Raw genomic sequence first — 24,448 nt, 5'->3', positions numbered from 1 at the left:
TTATTGCATTGTTTAATCATTCTCATAGCGGTGATCCACGGTCCTTTTTGCTGCAAAAAAAATTATTCTGATCACCGTCCTCACGTGTGGTGACCATTCTGTGTGGTTGTTTTTGGGGTATTGTCTTCCCGGGGTGCCCTTGTCCCTCCGCCCTCTGAATTGCAGGCGAGTGAAGCAGGCAGGTCGCAGCCAAGCAGTGTCGAAAGGAGAAGAGGAACATCAGGTAACGGTCACACCCCTGCACGCAGTCTGACAACATCACACTTGGCATCCACGAACAGGATTTAAAGATGTCAGACTCGGATCGTGCAGAGACTCCCACATCGACCGCAAGGAGGAGATGACTTCCTGCGTGGGAAGGAAACCCTGGAGCAATGGTGGTGAAACCTATTACCAAGACCACAGCCAGACCAGACCTAATTGAGACATTGAACCGCCAGATGGCAGAAATGACATGTAACATGTTCCGTATTACACAAAAATTAGAAGAACTCGGCAGAAACCAAGAAAGAAACCGACACAGAAAATGGCGTCAAGACCGTGACACAAGGAACCGTCCGTGGTGGGAGGTGACCCGAGAATCGAACCGACGACCCACCGACAAGTATGATCTACAAGGCCGACCGATTTGCAGAAGGTGCCACCAGTGTGGGCACATTGAGAGGTACTGCCCAAATGCCACCTCCAGACAAGAGGATCCCGAGGCAAGAGACAGACTCTCAAGAGAAGTCCCAAAAACAATACTGCAGAACCAAGTCCGAGTGAATTTGCCATCCGACGCTGTGGATTGGCGAATCAGAACAAGAAAGTTAACAGGCCGTGATGTGGTTTAACGTAGCACGTGGCTATGGTATTATCCGAAGAACAGATAATGGGAGAACCGTATATGTCCACTATACAGGCATCCAGAGGACCCATCGGAATGAATGCTTCCGGACCCTAGCAAATGGAGAGTGGGTCGAATTTGAAATGGCAAGTGCAAGGAGAGGCATCAAGGCCATTAACGTGACAGGCCCCGGTGGTGCTGCGGTAAGAGGCAACAGACACACAGACCAGAGTGAATGCCAACACTTCACGCATGACTGTAATGACCCACACAGCCACCGGCCATATGGTCAGCAGAACCAAAGGGAAAGAAGACTACAGGAAGGTCTTGGCGAGACTGACAGGCCTAACACGAATTCTCCGCGACCTGAGCAGATGCCCAGACCACCAGAACCTAAAGTCCCCAGGAAGAGGGAATGGCTGGAAATGAGCCAGAGACCAGTCGTGATGACTCAGAGCGAAGCAGAGCAGCAGTGCATGGAAGGTGTGGTTAGGCCACAACATTCTCCAGAGCAGAAGCGTGCCGCTACACAGGGAATGGAAGACGCAGATGACGGAGAAGCCAACCCTCGACTGACAGATGTTGAAGCGACCGACCGAGGAAAGGGCAGTGAAACCGTGCATCACGTGGCAGCGTAAGAAAGGATGGACCGCATGGAACCGAAGGGCTCAGAACCCATTGTGCCACCGTCTAAACCCAATGTCCCTACAGAGAACCCAAAGGAAGTCGCGAAGGCCGAAGCCCAGCCTAAGGAAGAGAGGCCTGGTAGTACACAACAATTTCGAGTGAAAAATTCCTTTTCTTGATGCAACAGGCCATCAACAGGTCCAAGAAAAGGCAGAGAGAGGAAGCACGTGCTCAATGCCGACCGCACGCAGTGATTTAAGGTGCAGTCGATGAATACTGCTGAAGAACAGGAGAAAAGACTTGCCTGAGGCGGAGGAGCAGGGAACCCAGGGGGGACATGCCTCTGCACAACCCAGGCCCAATAGTTGACAGGCTTTTACCAGGCTTAGGTAACCCGCCCTGAATGTAATTGTAAAAATGTATTGATGTAATGCAGAAATGTGAAAATGTTTACAGTTTATAGGTAACGTTAATTGTTAATGCTTTGTTTTCGAATGAGAGACTGTACCAGGACTTTTGTTGTCTCCGACATAATGCCCGCGGACGGGCATTCTTCCAGCGAGGAAGCATATGGCATCCTAGAATTGGGTACCCCCTTTTGTGCCACAGAATCATTGGTGGCCAGGGCTGCCTAAAAATGCACAGGATTTCGGAGGGTTGCTAGGCAACCAATCTGCAGCAGCAAGGAGGACAGGAGGGACTTTAGGACCTAGCAAGGTCCTGGGTGAAGCAGGAAGTTAGAGACCTGTCTGTTGCTGGGCAGATTGGAGTGTAACAAGTGTGCTGTGTGCAGTGAGAGGAGCCAAGAAGGAGAGAGCTGTGTGCACCCAGGGAGAGTAAGGAGTAAGCAGTGCGCAGGGTGCTGCAGAGAGAGACCCCCAGCAAAGCTGCTGACGAGGAGAGACACAGTGTGGGGATCGGCAAGCGAGAGCTGCCGAGAGAGTGCCTGGTGGTGAGTGACAGCCGGCGCATGCCGAAGAGGAGAGGCGCCCACCAAGAAAAGATAGAGAGCCCAGCAGGGGAGACGCCATTCAGGAGAGAGCCACACGCGTGACTCCAGAGCCAGCGGCGCATCGCACAACAGCGGTGATTGACAGCAGGCAGACCGGCCAGCAGGGAGACGTGACTGACAGGAGTCAGCAACAGCACCCGGTGTGCAGGTACCATACTACCACCCCACACTGACACTGTCCTCCATTTCACGCCACAAGTTAACCCAGCACAGCGCCATTTTTAGCCTGAGGCGCGGTCCACCTTGCAGTGACTGCCTTTACCATCACCCTTTCAGTTATTGGAAACCTTTTGAGAAGTAACCCCAGTGTTGGCATTGTGCCAGAGCTCAGGACATAACTTGCCTTGGATTAAAACTCCTTGTATTAGCTGTTACTTCAATTTACGGTGCACCTAGGCCAAAAGGTACCTAGGACCAACAATAGAACTGCAGTTCAGGGACTTATTATTTTGTATCTGGACACTTATTGCTATTAATGCAAGGTATAATCTGCTGCATATTACTGTCATTCATTTAAATGGGATTGCAAGTCTTTTGATTGAAGGTTGGAATTGTTTGCATGGTAGCCAAATTGTATAGTGACATTGGTGACGCGGTGTACCGTGCGAATTGCGGCCCACAGGTGTTCCAGGTGGCCCCATCACGCACGATATCCTCTTTAGAGAACATTATTAATCTATTGTCTTTCCTGTATTTATTCCTTGAACGGTGTATTGCATTTACTGCAGTGTATTGTGCGAAGTGCGGCCTATGGTGCCACCGTGACCCCATCGCGCACAATATCATAAGGGAGAATTGTCTTTATTCACAAACTGCCAACTTTCATTATTGTTATTGCATTGTTTAATCATTCTCATAGCGGTGATCCACGGTCCTTTTTGCTGCAAAAAAAATTATTCTGATCACCGTCCTGTGGTGACCATTCTGTGTGGTTGTTTTTGGGGTATTGTCTTCCCGGGGTGCCCTTGTCCCTCAGCCCTCTGAATTGCAGGCGAGTGAAGCAGGTAGGTCGCAGCCAAGCAGTGTCGAAAGGAGAAGAGGAACATCAGGTAACGGTCACACCCCTGCATGCAGTCTGACAACATCACAGAAGCATACACTGTAGGTGGGTATAGATGTATTCATGCACCGTTGCCGCTGTCTGCAAACACTCCCTGTACTAGGGACAAGTGCTGCGAAGCGGACTGACAGGCGCCTGCTGTCCTTCTCTGTGCCGCTAGCAGCCTGACCTGTTAGCGCTGCAGTTACAGGGAGACTGCTGTCAGTTGAGGGTACTAATGTAGGAAGACCTGCGAAGCGTACGCCGGCCGACCCAGCCGTGCGCACGTTCTCAGAGCACTACCGCTAGAATTGTGTTTGTGTGATTGATTTACTAGTCCTTTTCAGGACTCTAATGTACCTAGCTACCAATACCATCTGTGTACTAATGTGATATCAGTCCTTCTCAGGACTCTAATGTATGTTACAGCTCCACTGACAGCAGCCTCCCTGTAACCGCAGTGCTAACAGCTTAGGCGGCTAGCGGTACAGGAGGAACGACCGATCCCTGTCAGTCCGCTTCGTAGCACTGGTCCCTAGCACAGGGAGTGCTTACAGACAGCGGCAACAGTGCACGATCACCCTTAACTGACAGCAGTCTCCCTGTAACTGCAGCGCTATCAGCTCAGGCGGCCAGCGGTACAGAGAGGGACAGCTCATGCATGTCAATCCACTACGCAGCACTTGTCCCTAGTACAGGAGGTGCTTACAGATAGTGACAACAGTGCACTATTATACATTAGTACCCTCAACTGACAGCAGTCTCCCTGTAACCGCAGCGCTAACAGCGCAGGTGGCTAGCAGCACAGAGAGGGACAGCAGACGCCTGTCAGTCCGCTTCGCAGCACTTGTCCCTAGTACAGGGAGTGTTTGCAGACAGCGGCAACGGTGCATGAATACATCTATACCCACCTACAGTGTTTGCTTCCATATGCCTAAATTATAGACAATGCATAGGATTAGGCATTGACCACAATGTATTGATTAGTAATCGGCAGATGCAACACATGTAGCGTCCTTGTTTCTGCAAACAACTGCAACCTATTGATTTATGGGACACTGCTTCTTATTATTGAGTATTTTTTTGATACCACCAATTTACTAGTGCCTCTGCGCTGTAAATGTCGATAGTATCCTATTTAACAAATAGGGATATCCCTATGGAGCAGTAGTCAATACGTGCAATCATAAAAGGACTGCAGAAATTTGGGTACAATCCACACCACATCCCAATCTTGAAACACCTTTCCCTCAGTAATTGTTTAATACTATAAGAAGGAATAATAAAATAGTGTCATAGATATAATTAACACAGGTAGTTGCTCTCAGAACTCACACGTGCATTTTAATCACACTGTTGCCACTTGTGTTTATGTTTGATGTCATATTTCGCTCTTTTTAAACAAAACAACCAATAAAAGGTATATTTTATGACTCTTTTTTCTTATAAATGGTGCACCACCATAAGACAAACCTTTTTCCTCTCTAATAAAGTCTTGTCAAAATTTTGTCCATGGTAGCACACCCCTAGAGATACAGGAATCGATTGTGACTCAAATAATAGGGGGCCTACTGTAATTAACTACATACTTACCTTTCTTCTTGTGCAACCAATCTCCAAACCCCTATCCACATGTACTTTAAACCAAAAAGGACCACCAAAATTATATTTTAATTTGTTCAACTACACCACAAGAAGACAAAACAGTCCTGCTAGAAGGACCTGCTGAAACGTGGAAGAGGGGGAGACCTGCCGAAACGTGGAAGAGGGGGAAGCTGCAGATTCGTAAACATTTCCATTTTGAAAAAATAGCCCATGAGTCAGCAGGCCACAGCAAAACTTCTATATTGTCACATAACATTAATACCATTACGTCATACATAATATGCGATGTTGGTCATAGCCGCTATAGTAAACAATATCAGCCATGGCTGCGGGTTGCCGATATTGTGTGCACACACTGAATGATATCGGTAAATGGTCTCGTTCAGGAATATCATTTGCGATATATCCAGATTGACCTACCGTACATGTTCAGAAGGCGGCAAGGGTCGTTATCGATGTGCAGGAGCATACATACTTAACAATGTTGTGTCTACACACTAGAAGACATAGTAAAAGATATAGGTCAGAAATACCTTTCTAAGTAAACATTTTTTTTTATATATCCTCTAGTGTGTATGGGGCTTTAGCCACATTCCCTTTGTAGTGTGACCTAAAGAATATCAGTAAATTAATATTAGTTTAAAGAAAAGATTAAAACCATTGATATGTAACCTATCAATGGCTTTTAGGCTTGTAATCTTTTCATACCTACTTAATGCAATCTTCCCATCCACTATTCAATAAACAAACATGCATATACATATATGTCCTAATACATGTTTGCTGCAGTCACACCAAACAGTCCCTCTTCGCACACAATGGCCCTCATTCTTATTTGTGAACTCACCCGAACTAATGCTGCTTTGCGAGGCCAACCAGAATGAGGGCCATTTTGTGTGATTCTTCTAGTGCTGGGTTTTTTTTTTGTTTTTTTTTTGGGGGGGGGGGGGTGAAAATTAACTTTAAATCATAATGCAATGTGACTAATACACACAAGGAGAATCTGCTTCTTGATTTAGTATGTGATACTTGTCCATGTGCGCAATTGGGTCTTTGAATTTGTACAAGAAGTGCTACATGCTATGTAGCAGCAGTAGCATTTTTACAATCCAAATTCTCAGTCACACACAATACTATGCAAGAGTCATAGATCTAATAATCAGCACAATCCTCTATTATTACTAGTTACTTATGACTAGTTATTTATATAGCGCATACATATTCCGTAGAGCTTTACAGAGAATATATGAACTTTCACATCAGTCCCTGCCCCAGTGGCGCAATCTACAGTATATTCCCTATGACATGTACACGCACACACAGACATTCTAGGGTTAATTTTCTTGGAAGCCAGTAAACCTACCAGTATATTTTTGGATTGTGGGAGGAAACCAGAGTACCCGGAGGAAACCCACGCTAGTATGGGGAGAATATACAAAATCTGCACAGTTAGGGTCATGGTGGGAGATGAACCCATGACCTCGGTGTTGTGAGGCAGTAATGCTAACCATTACACCATCTTTTCATACATTGGAGTGGCATTGTGGTGCAATAAAGATGCATTTTCAGCAAAATCATATGCTCAACATTAGCAGAGTTGCACAGGACCTGGCTGCTACCAGACCCCAGGAATCTTGTGCTGCATGGCGAATGGAGACTAGATGTATGAAGACACATCTGTATTGTGGAAATGTACTAAAACAGACTCCATTGCACAAGCACGGATATGTATAATTAAGATGCCACAATTATTAGGAAAAGTGCATTTACTTCTTGTTTATCCATTTTCAGGTGCTTCACATCCACTTCCCCCTAGATCAGTTGTCAAGGAGCAATATACTGATCAGGAGGTGATCATCCAGACACTGCTGGATCATCTATAGCAGCGATTCCTAAACTTGGACCTCAAAAACCCCCTAACATTTCAAATTTTCCTTGTGACCTGTGGATCATTCAAATGTGACAGTTGTTGATAAGCAGTGCACCTGCTGTGTGACCTGAAAAACATGCAGTTAGGGTTCATGGAGGACAGAGGGGTAGATGTACTGTATGAAGCAGTGATAAGGAAGGAGAAGTGATAAAGTGGCTAGTACTTTATAACTGACCAATCAGCTCCTGACTTAAGTTACAGGCTGGGTTTAATAAGGGACAGTTAGGGGCTGATCATCCGGTGGTAAAATACCAGCAACTTTATTGCTTTTCCTCCGTTATTACTGCTTCATACATTTACCCCAGAGTTTGTGAGATACTGCTCTATAGTCTCCTGTCAGCTCAATGCATCCATATGATGAAAGAGATGGCTTTGTCCCTGGACTCCTTTACACAAACCAAAGTGGCATTTGTGCACACCAAAACCCAGCAAGTGAACACCATAAGCCACCAACTACATGATTAACCAATATCACCAGAATGGCTCATAATTTGGATGCGATGCAAGCAATTAGGGCCCAGAGATGCATATAAGCCACCAAAAGGAGTAAGCAGGGCAAAGGGTCACATTATAATCAACACAGAAGATAATTTCAATTGCAAAACATCAAAAACAGAATCACTGATGCCTAGGCAGAGTTTATGTATATATAAAAATCCACATAAGAGTGCTGCCTGTTCCCAAGAATTAACCTCCTCGAATGATTCAATGTAAAAGAGCCCTTATATTAATAAAATTTAATTTAATTTCTTACCATATTACAATAATTTGTCTCCTTAAATTTAGGCAATTTAAATCATCATAATAAGCACAAAAAAATACAATTCCATAAAAAGCATATACATATAACATAGAAATTCTATATAGAAAGCAATACGGTGAGAATGCCCAGTTCTTTGCAGCAGGTAGTGTGGCTGGTGGTTAATCCCGGTAACGGGCTTGCCCGTTCGTTGTCTCCAACTCTCATTGTGTGCGTGGTCTGATCGTACAACACCGCGTCTGCCTGGGCAGTTTGCCGCTGTGACTGAGTTCTTTCTGGCTGAATTCTAAATGACTCAGTGAAGAAGTTTTTGTCATCACTAAACATAACATTCCGCTCATAAGCCGGTGTACCAGTTGTGATAAAGGTGACCTTCTGTTGCTTTAAAAATGTCTTTCACAGATTTATGCCAGTGTCAAGGAGTGTGATCTCAACTTACTGATTGGGTCCTCTTGTTCATTTCTGTTGTTGGAAGATGGTGGATCAGTAAGGTAGCAAGACCTCATGAATGTAACTATCTCTGGGGTAAATATAATAAGATTCTATCCATCTTCTTCTAAAAGGTGCTAAATAAATAAGAATCTGATTGGTTGCTATGGCCAACATCCCATCTTCCAAAGAACTCCCACCTTAGGAAATGTACCCATCTGTTTCATAATAATTTCCCACCAAACCAGAGCAGGTAGGATGATTGTGTCTCCTCATGGCCAATAGACTGTGCCTCAAATGAGTCATATTGTACCAATATCCATTATAAGTTGGTGGGGCTGTCGGAAAGATGGTCAAACATTGAGGTGTGTAGGGTAACCATACTGTGTTTCTAAAACAGCAGCTGAAATTCATCTCCAACTAGTCAAGATATACAGTGATAACATCATGTTATGGAAACCGGTTCGGGTTTGGTACACAGACTTTGATAATTGCAGGACACACTCAGCCAATCGCACAGGAGTTGTTGTGGTGCTACTATCATCTCTACAGATCCTACCTACCATAAAGGATTTCTCTTTGGAACATTGAGGAACACCTGGTGAAAGCCATTTCAAACGACTGTGAAATCTAGCAAACCCTAATATCTGGGCTTCAGGCACTTGCCACTCATTTCTTTGATGCTAGGATGGATACTTTAATGCATTATTGAAACAAATGCTTAGAAAAGCCAAGGCAATACTATTGATTATACCCATTTATAAGAATTGATCACATTTAAAACAATGAGAGTCTTGATACCTTATTTATTGAACCACCATTTCTATCAAGTTTTATGCAGGTGTCCGCATACCTTCTATATACACAGCATGTGCTTGTTTCTTATAGTGTGAATTTATAGTTACACTTTTAAAAGAAAAATCTGGTGTAATTGACCATTCGATCAAGTACGAGTTCATTTATACACTGCTGCAGACGTATAAGCCTGCTTTTCATAAGTTTCCAATATTAATTCCACATTATGCGTTTTAAGTAAATGTCATTTTATGTGAATTAGCTGATCAGCTTCAACTAATAAGCTTTACAAAGTAAAAAATAAAGCAATCGTAGATTTCAATAAAACATAACACTTAATTTCTATAGCACACATCTAAAAAAAGGTTCTATAGTAAATTAAAATCCTAAACGAAAAATTACTTTATTTTAATTAATACTCCATTTATGAGAAGACAATATTAAATTAATGAGGTCAGGATTGTTCCTATAAGGATAAAGGTTACATTTATTTTCTTAATCTGGAAATGGAACCATATGAAAAAAAAATTGTAGAATATTTCATTATTACATACATTTTTGAGCTACTGTAATTTAATTACTGAAGCCAATATCTGTATAGCAAAAGTGCCTTGAGTGTTGCTAGAGGAAGAGCGCTATATTATGATATTTTTTTTTTTTTTGCACTATTTTATTAATAGTAATACTTCCAGTAATCCAGATTAAACCTATATTGTCCATTTTCTTCTTGCTTGTTTGTGGTAGAAAGGAGTTTGATAAGGTAAATGAACAGTGTCATCATAATGTGAATGTAATAATAAATAAACTGGTCCAGGCAATGGACATACAGAATGTGTTTTTGTGGAAAACACAGGATTGATGGCGCTGGTTATTACGGATTTGTTTTGTCTGCCCCAGGCAGACGAAACAAAATCCTCAATAACGGTGTAACAACTGAATAGCCCTGGATGGGTGAATAAGCTGCATTAACTTAATGTGGCTATCTGAATATTCACCTAATAAATACAATATTACAGGCCATTTGAAGTACCAAATAATATGGTACATTACTACTTGGGTATTTGGGGCAACAGATCTTTCACATTAAAATGTGATGCAAAAAAAAAAATTAAATAACGAAAGTACAAAGTGAATGTGTCGAGAAGCTTATCAAATGTGCCAAAAAAGTTGAGGGCAAGAAATTTTTGTTGGGTTATTAACAAGCATTAATATACATATGGCACACAGTCCATGATCCTTTTGATCCTCCATCTATTTTATCAATTATCAGACTTTCCACAGTGGTTACTGATTTATGCAACAAGTAATGTTTGAATATATACATATTCTTTATTCCAAGTAGTAATGGAGTAGGCATACAAAACTATATTTAACCACACAATTAACAGAACCACTGGAGGAAATTTTGGTGCTTTATTGATATACAAATTTTGGTGCTTTATTGATATACAACTTTACAATGAGATGTGAAATTGTAATGCAAATATTCCATCCTTCAATTAAGAAACTTATGCATTTAATGTAAAAAAAAAAAAAACAACACATAAATATGTCCCAGACATTGGGTGACTATTTTTTAATTTTGGTGATTTTTTTTCACAAAAACTTCTGAATTCGCACTTTTTTCCTAAATCGCCAACTTAATGGAATGCGAATTGTCAAAAATCGCACTTTTTGCAATGGATTCGCACATTCAGAAGTGGCGATTTCTCAATTCGCATCCAGATGTTTTCCCATTGAAAAATATAGAAATCGACAATTTAACGGAGTGCAAATTTGGAAATTGCCCCCCAAAAAATGGGTACTTATGTAATATCTGGGCTCCCGTTTTTCTTATGAGACCGCGTACCCTCACCACGCTTCGGGCACGGTGGCTCGCTGCGCTCGCCACACTATATAAAATCAACTCCATGCGTAGTTGGATAGTAGGGGTATGAAAAAATGGGGTGCATTTAACATGGGAGCCCAGATAATACATAAGTACCAAAAAATGTCTAAAAATCGCCAAAAATATACACCAGGCTCTGACTGGTAAATTTGACAGAACCATGCACAAATCATTGAGATCTGTGTATGGTTTTGTGTTAAAATATGTGTAAAAGTAAAAAAAAAATGGTGTGGGGTCCACTCCTGAGCATAACCAGCCACGGGCTCATTGAGCCAGACCTGGTTCCAAAAATACGGGGGACTAAAAGTGTAGGGGGGGCCCCCCGTATTTCTGAAACCAGCCCCGGACTCTTGGACCGGTCCTTTTTCCAAAAAATCTGGGGGACAAAAAATCTGGGGGTCCCCCGTATTTTGAAATCAGCACCGGTTAAAATAAAAACCACACACAGAGAAAAGTACAACTTTATTACACACACACACCTCACTTTTACACCAATATACTTACAGAACCAGGGTCCAGCGCTTACTCCCTCCTCCACTGACAGCAGGGTGAGCCGGCTTCCTCCGTCACTTCTGACAGCTTCTATAGCGCTGTCCCAGGGCTATAGAGGCTGCTAGCCTGATTGGCTCTAAGCATCTCCATGGAGACGCATAGCTCAGCCCTGATTGGCTGAAAGCATCTCCAAGGAAACACATAAATCCAACCACGCTAGCAGCCTCTATAGTGCTGGGACAGCGCTATAGAAGCTGTCAGAAGTGACGGATGAAGCCAGCTCACCCCACTGTCAGTGTGGGGTTAGCTGGCTGTGGAGGGGTGAGGCAGCGTTGGACCCTGGTTCTGTAAGTATATTGGTGTAAAAGTGAGGTGTGTGTGTAATAAAGTTGTACTTTTCTCTGTGAGCGGTTTTTATTTTAACATTCTTTTTACAGGTGGACTACAAGTCCCAGCAGGCCCATTAATGCCTTGCATGCTGGGACTTGTCAAGTCCCAGCATGCAGGGGAGGCCTGCTGGCACTGGTAGTTCACCGGGATATGTATGAATGAGTTAACCCTATCAGGCCGGCATCCAAATGCCACGGACGCCGGTGACAGCCCCGGGCTTCAGCCCTGGACGGGTGAAGCCTGGGGGGGGGGCGCCTTTATTGGGGGGTCCCCACTCCCCTAGATAACACGTCCAAGGCTGACCAGCCACAGTGCTCATTGTACGGCCTGGGACCTTATGTAAAAAGTGTTCCCTGGCTGTGGCATGACACCGCGGGCTGTTGGAACCCGGTGTTGGTTTCAAAATACGGGAGTCCCCCAGATTTTGTGTCCCCCAGATTTTTGGAACCAGGACCGGTCCCAAAGTCCAGGGCTGGTTTCAGAAATACGGGGGACCCCTACGCTTTTTGTCCCCCATATTTTTGGAACCAGGTCTGGCTGAATGAACCCGGGGCTGGTTATGCTCAGGAGGGGGGACCTCACTCCATTTTTTTTTTACACAAAATCACACATTTTATCAAATTCGCACGTTTTCACGACTAAAAAAATAAATAAAAAAATCGCACTTCACTACATCTCGCCCACTATGTCTGATTCATATAATGAATGTGTTTGTGGATCTTTGGGCAACCACCCAATCAGGTCTCTTGAAATTCATAATTGCCCACTTAAATTTTAGTTCTAATTTGGAGATTATATCAAAAGGAGAAGCCACAATTTAAGCCTTTTTTCCACATATATATTCTTACACATTTGAGTAGAGCACCTTGATATCTAAAAGAAGTAGAAGTATCTATTTACTAAAGGTTGATTTGCTTTGATTTTTGCTTTATCGATTGCAAATCTACCTAAATCATGGGCTAAAACCTTTTCCGAATAGATGATTTTTTTTCAATTATGTTAGTAAATGTCAGTTTTAGCCCTAGAAATACAATATCAATTTAGATCAATCTAAAATAAATAAAAAAGATATCCATTTATGTAAAATGACTTACAAGTGGGAAAAAAAACAGGTAAACAATGAATAGTGTTTTATATTCTACAAGTCTTATGGCCCTTCCGACAGACGGGCAAAAATTTATGCTTATGCAACTCTCAAAAGTTTTGTAAAGTGAAAATGATTTTCATTTAAAGGGGTTGTCAAACTAAACCCATCTTCGAACTTAGATAGTCCCTTAAGATAAGGTAGTGTGCAAATGTGGAAGACCATTAGTTAAAGCATGTGAGAGTTATCGTGGAACACCCATACACACACGCACACAAACAAACATCATTCAATTATACTTATGTAGATAGAATACGTGACATTTCATATATGAACTTGATACCCTTCATGACTACAGTATCATTGTTACACATATGCCATAATTTTTTTTAATGATCCTTTGGGACACAGATCCAAACAACCTTCTGCAGATATGTAGGAAATCATCTAAAGGGATATCCACATTCATTTGTATGTATATAATGTATATGCAGCCTAATTCAGCATCTATTGCTATTTAGAAAATTTTCAATCCAGACAATTATCGAACTGTGCTTGTGCAGTGTTCTCATTGCACATATGCATATTGCCATTAAATATTTATGTGCATAGCAGTCGTAGTTGGATTGACATGAAGCCAGCATTTAGGGGCGGAAACATGGTGTTTTCTTATTGTGTTTGTGACCACGCAGGTGTGTCCAGGCATTTTAGGTGGGTCTCTGACATCAGCGATTACCACTTCCAGCCTGGTTCTTCAGCAGATGTCTTAAACTTAATCAGATGGGAAAAAAAAAAAAAAAAAAAACTTTTCGATTTTTGTGCATGCATAGCTATTTGTGATGCCCTTTAAATTTTGCAATGGCATTTATTCTCTTTCTTACTCTCTGGGTGGCGACTTTTTAATTTTAGATAACATGCTGATTTAGGAGGGTATTCAATCCTAGTCGGAAACTGGCAAACTATTATTGACTTGATTTGGTTTTGTTCACCTGTCTAGTCTTAACTCGACAGTAAAATCATCCCCCTATTCACAGTTTGAAAGTGTCCTAATGCCTCCTGTCGAGTTTGGACCAATGTGGTGAAAAAGAGGTATCCCTAACTCGCCTACCCACCTCAACAGTTTCTATATAAATCCCTGCTTTGTATGGTGTGGTGCCATTTTGTCTAACTGCAGAGCTGTTCAAGGATCTGTGGGAGGGACCAGAACCGAGACAACAACTTTCCTTTCGGTTCAGAATCACTTTTACATTGTAAGATGGGTTTAAAAGTTTTACTTTTGTTTTCAATATTGCTATTCCAAGACTTTTGTCTTCCCCCTCCCATTTCTGTCAGTTGTTTTAGTTCATAGATTAATGATTATTTCAGGTAATTGAATTATTTCTGTTTGTTATTTCAGTTAGTTAAAGTTTGTATCCAAATCCATATAGTGGAAGGCTGAGAAAAGGATCCCCGGGTCAAAGTTCTGGCTAGTGTACTCCAACTGGAGGTGCAACCTGGAAGTACCTAACTCACGTAAAATCCGGCCAGGATCCAACTGGACCACATCGCATTTATTTCATCCCAGTCGGTGCAGGGGTATTGAATGCATAGCCAAACCAGATTATTTTTTGGGCATGGGTCATTGGGTCAACCCATATTGGGTTACCATGCATTGGGTTGACCGCAGAAGGTTGACATGACAAGTCGACACATGAAATAGGTAGAGATGCCCCCCCACCCCCTAAAATACACCGGTACCCATCAGAACCATAAACGTAAAAATGCTTGTTACTTAAACACTTTCTCAGGACAATGATTTAATAAAGAAAAAAAACAATTTATTAGTGCCAGTGATGCTTGTGGTAATTTAACAGATGTTCGACGCCAATGCATTTAGCAACCTACATCAAATAATATCAAAAGATCTATTTAATAAAACATAATTCCATTGCAGTCGGAATCCCAATACCTTTAAATAGCCCATAATTTCGCAATTGACAACTTTAAATAAAAGTCGCCAAGGTCAAAAAATAAAATAAAAAACAAAAACCTAAGAAAAAAAAGTTCCAAAGAATTTGGCACAAAGTAACAATTTAACAAGTCAATCATACAAGATATTTCACACATTTGGAACATTTACATTCATACAAACAATACAGATAGATTATGGCTAGCACTGTACAATGTCTATAAGCACATAATATAATTTCAAAAAATAACAGTACAACCTACAATGAAAGCAAAGCGTTATATGTACAATATATGCTATAGCTACGTTTACAGTATCCTTAAAGATCTTTTGTAACATACATTAAAACGTTAAAGATGTCAAGAGACGTATCAAATTACAGATATATCTACAAGATCTGTTTGATCATGTGCAAGAATTCTAAGGCAACAATTGTTCTTCCACAGGACAGAGCTGGAATTGCAAAGATGTCTTTATATGTAATATATCGTAAGTCTTTAGTATTCATAGACAGACCAGTATAGGGACACATTCATTTCCTAGTTGGCTCAATTATCAATTATTTTTGTTTTATTTTAATCAGTGTATCTTTTGTGTGTTTTCTTTACTGATATAGCACCATTGGAGATTTCATCCAATAACAAAATATGTAAGGAGAATAATTCAAGATCACTGGAAAAAACAGCCTTTTCTATTTAACACTGCTGAGACATCCGCATTTAATGGGGGGTGAAGTACAGTTTGCCTTTTATAGTAAACACACTAAAGAAATAGCAGCCATTATACATATTAATACTAGAAGGTAACCATTGCACGGATTTCACTTTTTCCAATAAAGCCGATTAGAGTTCCTGTTAAAAGTTTTACATTTATTTTTATTGCCCTCAGAAAATAAGGAATCTGGGAAGCAGGACAGATTTGAAAACCACTAACAGGTCCCTGATTATGTTTGGTGCAAAGTAACAGTGCATTACAACACATGGCATAGTAGACCAGTGAATTCAAAACCTGTTTTGTAAACAGGATTCACACTATAAATGTAATTGAGGAAGAAATAAATGTTACATTCGTATAAATGATGGTTACAACGAAGGGAACAAAAGTGGCTATTTCTCAGATGTAAAACAGACGTCTGTGCGAATACAAAGAGGCTTAAAGTTCCCAGATCCTAAGCATCTTTGTTTAACTGGATAAATGGAGGAATCCTGATGTGGTTTCAGAACATCTCTTACACATCTTATTTTGCATTCTGTATGCTATTTTGTTAGCACGATAAGCTGTCTGCCAAGCACAAAAGTCCAGTCTAAGAATTTCAGTGAACACATGAGAGTCTGCGGCCGGCAGGAACTTTTCGTCTCGTCTTCTTTCTCTTCTCCAACAACAGTCGGAAGGTAGAGCTGTCCTTTGTGGGACTTTCAATGAATGTTGCAGATTGATTTTGCAAGGGCCACTGACAGCACATCAAGCCAAGTATAAAAGCGCTTAAAGGGAAATTCACAAAACGGATATACAAAAGGATATTATGGAATATAAATTATAGTTTGTTTTTTTTTTCTTTTCTTTTAGATTTCAACATCAATGCGTTTCTTTTGAGGTTAAGTGAGAATTAAAAACAGCACATCACTCTTAGCTCAAGGCCTCGAAATCGAATGACAACTTGGTCTCGAATAGGGTGAAATGAAATAGTTTGTGCACGGTTTTTATCATTTGTTATTTTCGTGAATTTCCCTGTAGCTTCCCTAGCAGCATGCAATACCCTGTGTTCAGAGTCACCAATGTAGTCTCATTCCGCATCCATATTATTAATGTCTTTTGGGTGCAAGAATTGTCGCTTCCTGGGCAGTACAGTTCTTTGTTGATGCTTCCGTTTCTAGTTACAATATAAAACATTTGTACTAATAACGTTAGTTAAAAAAAATAAAAATACTTCCTCTGTCAAGTTCACGCGTGTGGCCATTTATCCCCATTTTCATAATGCAGAGGTTTCATAGGTTATTTGGTGTGTAGGAGATCTTGATATTTCACGCTTTTGTATCGTATATGAAATCCCTTCTTGCTGATTGTATCATCAGTATGAAAATGGATCAGTATTGCATCTCCAGTGGATATAATGTCTTCCGGAGGCTGAAATAAATGTAGAAACTGTCATATATCTGCATATTTAGATTAAAGGGAATGAGCATGTTTAAATATAAAAAAAACTGATTAAAACCACCACCATTTCTTTACTTACAGTAAATGTGCAATGAATACATCTTAAAGAAAAAATATTCTAGGTTACAAACAGTGGCGGCTCCAGAGGTGTGGCTGCTGCTCAGTTCAAAATTCAGATAGGAGAGTCACACAACTGCCATTGTGTAAGTTTGGAATGACAGTTGGTGGCAGTGGGTGTGGCCTCTGTTCTGACTGCTAGTGTGCCTCCCATGTGAGTTCATGGCATGAGGAAGATTAAAGAACCATCACTTTAGATGCTTTTAAAACATTAATAATTACAAATACACATTAAGTTCTATCACTTGATACTTGTATTTTATTAGATAGCATTAAAAAGCACACAAAATAATGGCTAAATGTAAACCTTTTAAAATCCCTGAAGCTTAATGTTAACAAGCATCAACATACAGAATCCATGAAAAGTTTTTGTGTGTTAATAGGGTTGCAGCAGCTTTTAAACCACTGCTGATTAAGGATTTTTTGTTGAATTAACCCCCATCAGGCAGATGTATATTACAGTAACAAATAATCTTACCCCTGATCCACAGAAACGGCCTAGCCTCATCGCTGATGTATCATGACCATCAAACAGCTCCATATAGTCATAACCACAGTCTGCCTCTTCTTCCACCTCAAACGTTGGGAAGCTAAGCTCGACACGCAGACCTCTTTCCGTAACCAACAACCACTCACAATCCGCTTGGACTGGATAATTGTTGTCACCAAACTGGGCATGTGAATACAAGTCTCTCGGTTTTGTTTCTGGTTTCAGTCTGCCACCACACTCTGCAAAACAGGAGTGAAAACTTTAGCATATTAACACAAATACATTACTATATTCATTTAGTGCACTTGATCAAAACAAGCAAGAATGTAAAAGTCACTGACTTATAATGCACCAATCACCTCTACATAAAAAATATATTTCATCAGCAAATTAGAGTTCATAAGAAAGCCGCCATCAGCTATGAAAATTATTGCACCTTTTGTAATGGACAGTTCCATATTTATTTTAATTTGTCATTTGATTATTATATGTCTATAAATAAACTGTCTTGCCTTGCTAACCTCCAATTGCAAATGTTTTGAAAGGCAGCCCTTCTAAAATTAGCACTAACTTTTCTTCTATACTTCTACTGAAAGAGGGATCTTTGGAGATCCCTCCTCCATTCTCCTGCTCTTCTGAGAGCAGCTCACCCATCCCACTCCCAACAGATTGGAACACTGATACAGGATCATTTTTGCCCAGTGTGTAAGCTGAGCGATGATGGGAAATTCGCTGGCCAATAAATCGCTCAGTGCATACACAATGAACAATTCTCACCTGGCCCAGCGATTTTCACTGGGGGTGAACCACTTTTTACAGTAGGAGACTCTGGAAATTGGTTTACTCTGCCTGTATAACAGGCCGGTGGTGATGAAGGAGCATGCACCAGAACTCACCACTCGCCCAAAAACACTAGGCGATTTGGAGCTCAAAGTAGCTTAAAACACCAAAAGTGAGCTACAGTACTTTGAGCTCAAAGTCACCTAGTGTGTATGGACTTATATGCTGCATGCAGAATGATGATAAATGTTTACAATAGAAACTAAAGTAAAAAAAAAACATATCTGCACACAGGGATCTCCATTTGGTGAGCAGGTTCTGTAACACAATCAGCAGATATGCATGGTCAGCTGAGATGCGGGCCAGTATGGTCACTACATCTCAGCTAACTTTACAGGTTACCTGATTGGGTTAAAACAGCAGTGCACTGATCAAAGATTCCTGTGGGAAAGTAATCTTGTTTTTTTTTCCTATCATAAACAACTACAGATAGAGCCAGGCTCATCTTGACTAAGTTTCTGCACCTAGGCGCAGAAAATGCTTCATCTATTGTTCTCAGCTGCAATACAATAGAGAGAACAATACGGCAAGGGGATTAACAGGGGATTAGTGTGACTGGTCTTTCTCAGTTAGTCCTATTAAAGGCCAAGAAGAAAAAGGCTACATCTGTATCTTCTCTTTATCTATCGGATGCAGACTGCATGCTAAATATCCCCACTCTGCACTGTTACTGGGCGTGTGCACAATGAAACACAGTAAAAGGCTTTCATTACTGTAAAAGCCTGATGTGGACATATCACAGGGACATTACTTCACAAGATCTGTCCCAGCACCGTTATTATGTTACAGTTGTGTGATAATATCTAATACCATAATGCAATATTAATAAATATCTCACCAAAATCTAATTTAAGAAGTATTATAAATATTCCACTTAAAAGACTACAGTCAAAACATTGACAGCATTGAAATGTAGTTAGGGTTAAGGTCCCTACCCACTGGTACAATTTGGCCATTTTTCGCCAGATTTGGCCAAATATGATGAGTTTGAAATTCAACCCGATCCGTGGTCCTGTGCACATGTAAGAGTTGGACTTGTGACACTGGCATGCGATCCTGCCATCCGGGTATTTTTTAGGCGGCTCAATGGAGAATGGCTGTGAGTCGCAGTAATGAATGGGGGCCCTTAGTCTGGTGTAACCATTTTAAAACCTGCTGACACAGTCACTCCTACCATAAGCAACTACTACACCTCTCTCACCAACTTCAGTTAAATCCTGGATTAATTTGTAGCAATGTACGGTCTTTCTTTTACAATTCAGAAATGTTCTCTCTCCGATACCATCTTTCTATTTATAAGTGATAACGGATAACATGAACCTCACAGTAATCTATGTATTATTATTTGTGAGTATTAGGTGTGTGTTCTGTCCACTAGAGGTCACTGTGCTTCAGCTATTTGTTATTACATGAATTCCATGTAGAAGTTAAAAACAAAATATTAAAGCATTTCTAAATTTCATTATTTCATCAAGTGAGCCTTTGGTTCTAATTGTCACTCTAGTGCAATGAGTACCAAACTGTGTGCCTAGGCGCCCTGGGGTGCCTCAGTACACTGTCAGAGGTAATTAAAATTAATTATGGTCAATGTAAAAGGCAAAACCAGTGCTGGTGGCTGCCAATACTAAAATATGTGGACAACCAGAAGCAAATCTTGCCCCTCACCATATAATTAAATCTGAGGATGATATAACCAAAATCTACTTAAATGAATAAAAACAAAATTAACATTTCTGAAAAAAAAAATCTGATTCTCTCGGGTGCCGGGGGTCCAGAAAAAAGGGAACCACTGCTCTAGTGCACATACAAAAAGTCTAAAAAATAAAAAATTCAAATACACTCCTGTTCCAAAAAGCAGTGAATATAAAAAAATAAATAAATAAACAAACAGGCAAAGGGGAAATGTAGCTGTCAGTAATTTATTAAGGTTAAGACTAGATAGACATAACACTCTATGGCCTTCATTCGTGTTGTCTCAGTAAGCTGTAAAGCTCGCAGCTTACCAAGTTCCAGAAGGCCCACCGCGCCGCATCCCCTCACAAAGACACCTCTCCTTGCATGTCTCCGCTGTAGGGGAAACCACTCAGTGGAGACTGAGTTATATTTGTGGGCCTCCGGCTGAAGATACTAGGGTGGGCAGCTGATATCATGTGACGGCAGCCACCCGCCCCTGGGGTCACGCTGCCATGTACATGAGAACGCCCATGCAAACTATGGGTGTTCCCATGTCAGAGCGACCACGCTGCCCCCATCCACCCCGTTACACAACCATTTCTTACCAACCTGTGGAATGAGTGGCTTGAAATCCTTTCCTTTGTACGGATGCATCCGACACAAAACGGAGAAACATTTTATTTCCTGTGGCGACTAAAGGATCTGGAATCTTATTTCCACATAATCGGCCAAGAATAGAAGACTTTTCTGTTTCACCATCAAAAACTTCAAGATGGTCATATGCACATTCTTGATGCTGCTCAATTTCAAATTCACTAAATGCCTAAAGTGCAATAAAAAAAAAAAGATTTGCATTACACATTACTTTACAGACGTACACTTGCACAGCTGAGAAGTTATTTTAACATTCATTTGCTGTCATGTGCATAGAATTTGATCCAAAATCTTGTTTTTCAGGGATTTGGGCTACAGTACACATTGCACTGTGTCTACATAGTTTTCTTGTGAATCAAATCTTCCAGCATTATGATAAAACGTAATCATTTTGTATTGTAGGTCATTTGCACAGGCAACAGACAAACCGATAGACAGTCCAATGAAACACACAGCCTCCTAACATTGGTCTGCTTTTAGAGATGGCATTTCTGAATGTCCATATACAATAGAACATTTAATAGGGCACCCTAGGTCTGATTATAACACAGGCCCGACTATTATCATTCAGAGGTGGATTTATATAAAAGAGCAATGGGTCCACAAAGTACTTTTACATTTGACACAAATTAAGACATACGGGGGTGTGCTGTGTCCTATAAGCCTCAGTAAATTACTGCGGCTAATGGATCCACCAGGGGCTAGCGAATAGGCACATAAACCAAAAAAGCAGCTGCACTTAAAGCATAACAAATAATATGTACAAGAATGGAATATCATAAAAGGATAACAATTTAATAAACATCAACAAAATTTGAGCTCATTAAAAATATATGAATTCAATACTGCCGGCACTCGCCACTCCTGGATCAACTTGCTCCGGTGCCATAGAAAGAAATAATAGCAAATCCAACTCCCAAACTGGGAATAAACGGCACTATCAATAACTTTTTAGCAGATAGAGTGATAGTGAACATACAATTTAAAATCACGCAACACCAGCTGATCCACATCTCTCTACCTGCAAAGGTTAGATTTATGGAAGACTACCCGACCATTTCACGATAGAATGGTGCTTCATTGGTCTGCCATTGCAGGTAGAGATGTGGATCAGTAGGTGGTGCGTAATTTTAAATTTTTGGGCCATTCTTTGACTTCTTTAAAATATTTCATAATTGATCATGTTGCAGATTCTATGGCCAGTATTCAATGCCGGTGCGAGCGGCCGGCGAGGGGGTTAAACTGCGAGGATCACAGAAAACCAGTGATCCTCTCAGTTTAACCCCCGCGCCGGCCGCTCGCACTATGCAACGTTCCGGGGGAATCCTCGCAGTCACAGAACGGCGAGGATTCCCCTAAACTGCGAGAGCCGCGGCTAGTGCAGCAAACTCGCTGTAATTAGCCTCGGCTCTCGCAGCTTTTGGAGGCACATTCGCAAATTCCCCCTCGCTCAAAAAACGGAGCGAGGGGGAATTTGCAAATGAGGGGGGGTCAGTTGAATACTGACAGGGTGAGCGGTGACTGCTAACAAAAAGTCCTGCTCGCAGTCACCGCTCGCCCACGGCATTGAATATATGCCTATGCGTGGTGGTGATAGAGCTAAAAAGTTATTGCTGTTGGAGTCCAAATGGATTGTCAGGCTAGGGACTATTCAGCCAGGAGGACTTAATGAAAAATTAAATTTGAATAGCTTAATGTAATGGTATTGTATAGTTTAGTATAGATTTATAATGTTTGCTTCTAATGTGTCCATTATCTCTCTTCTCTTACAGTATATAGTTTTGCTCATATATTTTATGTAAATATTGTATGTATTGTTTTCTTTGTATTATTACGCCCCGCTATTGCTTGATTCAAGTTATTCATGGTAACGGATGCTATGGGGGCGGTGCACGCTGTTTTATGCAGTGGATTAATTGTTGCTTTGCAGCAGCATACTCTATTTCTATGTCTGTCCCGCTGTCAACTGGTACCGTGTATGCATGGAGCCCAACTAGGCAACCTTTATACTATCTGGCCACTAACTCCCGTGGAGGCACACTTGCGCATGAACCACGTCCGCTGGTGATCTGTATGTCCTCCTCCCGGATATATGGAACACAGTTAGATTGTTGCTTAGCAACATCCCCGGCGTCCGTATCCGGGAGGGAGTGACCGCGTCTTCCGGTAGTGGTGGGACAGCGTCTAGATTCCCCGGAAGTGTTCGGAACCTGGAAAGTATAAGTGAGGTGGGTGTTGGGGTTCATATTTACTGTAAGTGCGGTATGAAGACGAGCTCATACCCTGAAATGTTACCGGTTACTGCTAATTGCAGTTGTCCGTATCGGAGTGCCGTTTATTCCCAGTTTGGGAGTTGCGTTTGCTCATTATATATATATATATATATATATATATATATATATATATATATTATACACACATATATTCATAGATACACACACACACACACACACACACACACACACTTTTTGAAAAGAATTGGGAAGAACCCATTATTGTTTTACATTTCGAGCTCATACAAGTACTTACTAGTTTAACCCTATGGCCTGGAGTGGCACTTATTTCCCAAGTACATTCCTTTCGACTTGGATATTTGTCTGGCCAGTTAGGGCTTGTTATTACTCCATTTGGGCTATGAATTCTGTGCTCACATTCAGCTATGTGGAAAAACAAGAAATGTGTAGATTGGTAAGTATGCCTTACAATAAACATACACACACTGAAAGTGTATATCAGATGTGCATTTAAATAGTATATTAGGATGTATTTACATACAGGCATTTTCCGAAAGCAACAGATTGCCAGGTATTCTATAGAAATATGCAGTATAACTAGGAACTACAATTTACATGCAACAAATATTATGCTAAATATTCTGTTTACTATTTCATAGTTAAAAGGTCTCTAAATAGTAGTGATGTTTTGTGTGTATTTATACATTTATATTTCATACTTGGAGCATTTCTGTGTAATGATTTGCTAACCTATTCCAAGTAATAATATAAGGTGATTTCATGCTTTTTACATAGTGCATTTCACTCAATAGAAATGATCAGTTTTAAAGCGATGTTGTGTTGTCATACTGGTTACTCCTACCAGTTAAGAGTAACCAATATGACAACGCAACATCACTTTAATGGTGTGTACACACAGCAGATATGCCGTGCTATGCGAGTCCCGATACGATCAGATCTTATTGGGACTCGCATAGCACGGCATGCTGCAGAGACACAATTTTGACTATATAGTGCAGATCTTCACTATATAGTCTTGCCTGCCCTCTAATTGGCTGCTGATTTGCGCTCACATGGGAGCACGCATCGGCAGAGCATCAGGCTCACAAGCCCTAAAAAACACACACAATCAGCATGCGATATGGCTTCCAATGTTCACTATATCGGCAACATCGGAAGCCATATCGGCCCGTGTGTACACACCATAAGGCTGATCATTTCTATTGAGTGAAATGCATGATCCTATTAGAGCAGGCATGTCCAAACTGTGGTCCTCCAGCTGTTGTGAAACTACACATCCCAGCATGCCTTGCCATAGTTTTAAATTCCATAATAGAAAAACTGTGGCATGGCATGATGGGACTTGTAGTTTCACCCACAGCTGAAGGGCCATAATTTGGACATACCTGTATTAGGGGTGATAGCCCCGGCCAAACCAATTAGCAGCAGTGAATCACAGT

At 41.1% G+C, this 24,448-nt stretch overlaps 1 protein-coding gene across 1 annotated transcript in view; it reads right to left on the bottom strand.

Moving 5' to 3' along the window:
• Positions 1-14,705: 14,705 nt before the first annotated feature.
• Positions 14,706-24,448, bottom strand: part of TLL1 (tolloid like 1) — a 166,185-nt gene continuing 156,442 nt past the window's right edge. Inside the window, exons 19-22 of the mRNA XM_083172956.1 lie at positions 23,284-23,411; positions 20,710-20,923; positions 17,575-17,825; positions 14,706-16,949 (exon numbers count right to left, since the gene is read on the bottom strand). Coding sequence (XP_083029082.1) covers positions 16,818-16,949; positions 17,575-17,825; positions 20,710-20,923; positions 23,284-23,411 — 725 coding nt within the window. The 3' untranslated portion in view covers positions 14,706-16,817. The remainder of the gene's footprint in view (positions 16,950-17,574; positions 17,826-20,709; positions 20,924-23,283; positions 23,412-24,448) is intronic.

This window comes from Crinia signifera, chromosome 1 (assembly GCF_055691185.1).
Source record: "Crinia signifera chromosome 1, ASM5569118v1, whole genome shotgun sequence".
Classification (NCBI taxonomy): Eukaryota; Metazoa; Chordata; class Amphibia; order Anura; family Myobatrachidae; genus Crinia; species Crinia signifera.
The sequence above is the reverse complement of the archived record's forward strand: the minus strand, read 5'-3'. Positions and strand labels throughout refer to the sequence as shown.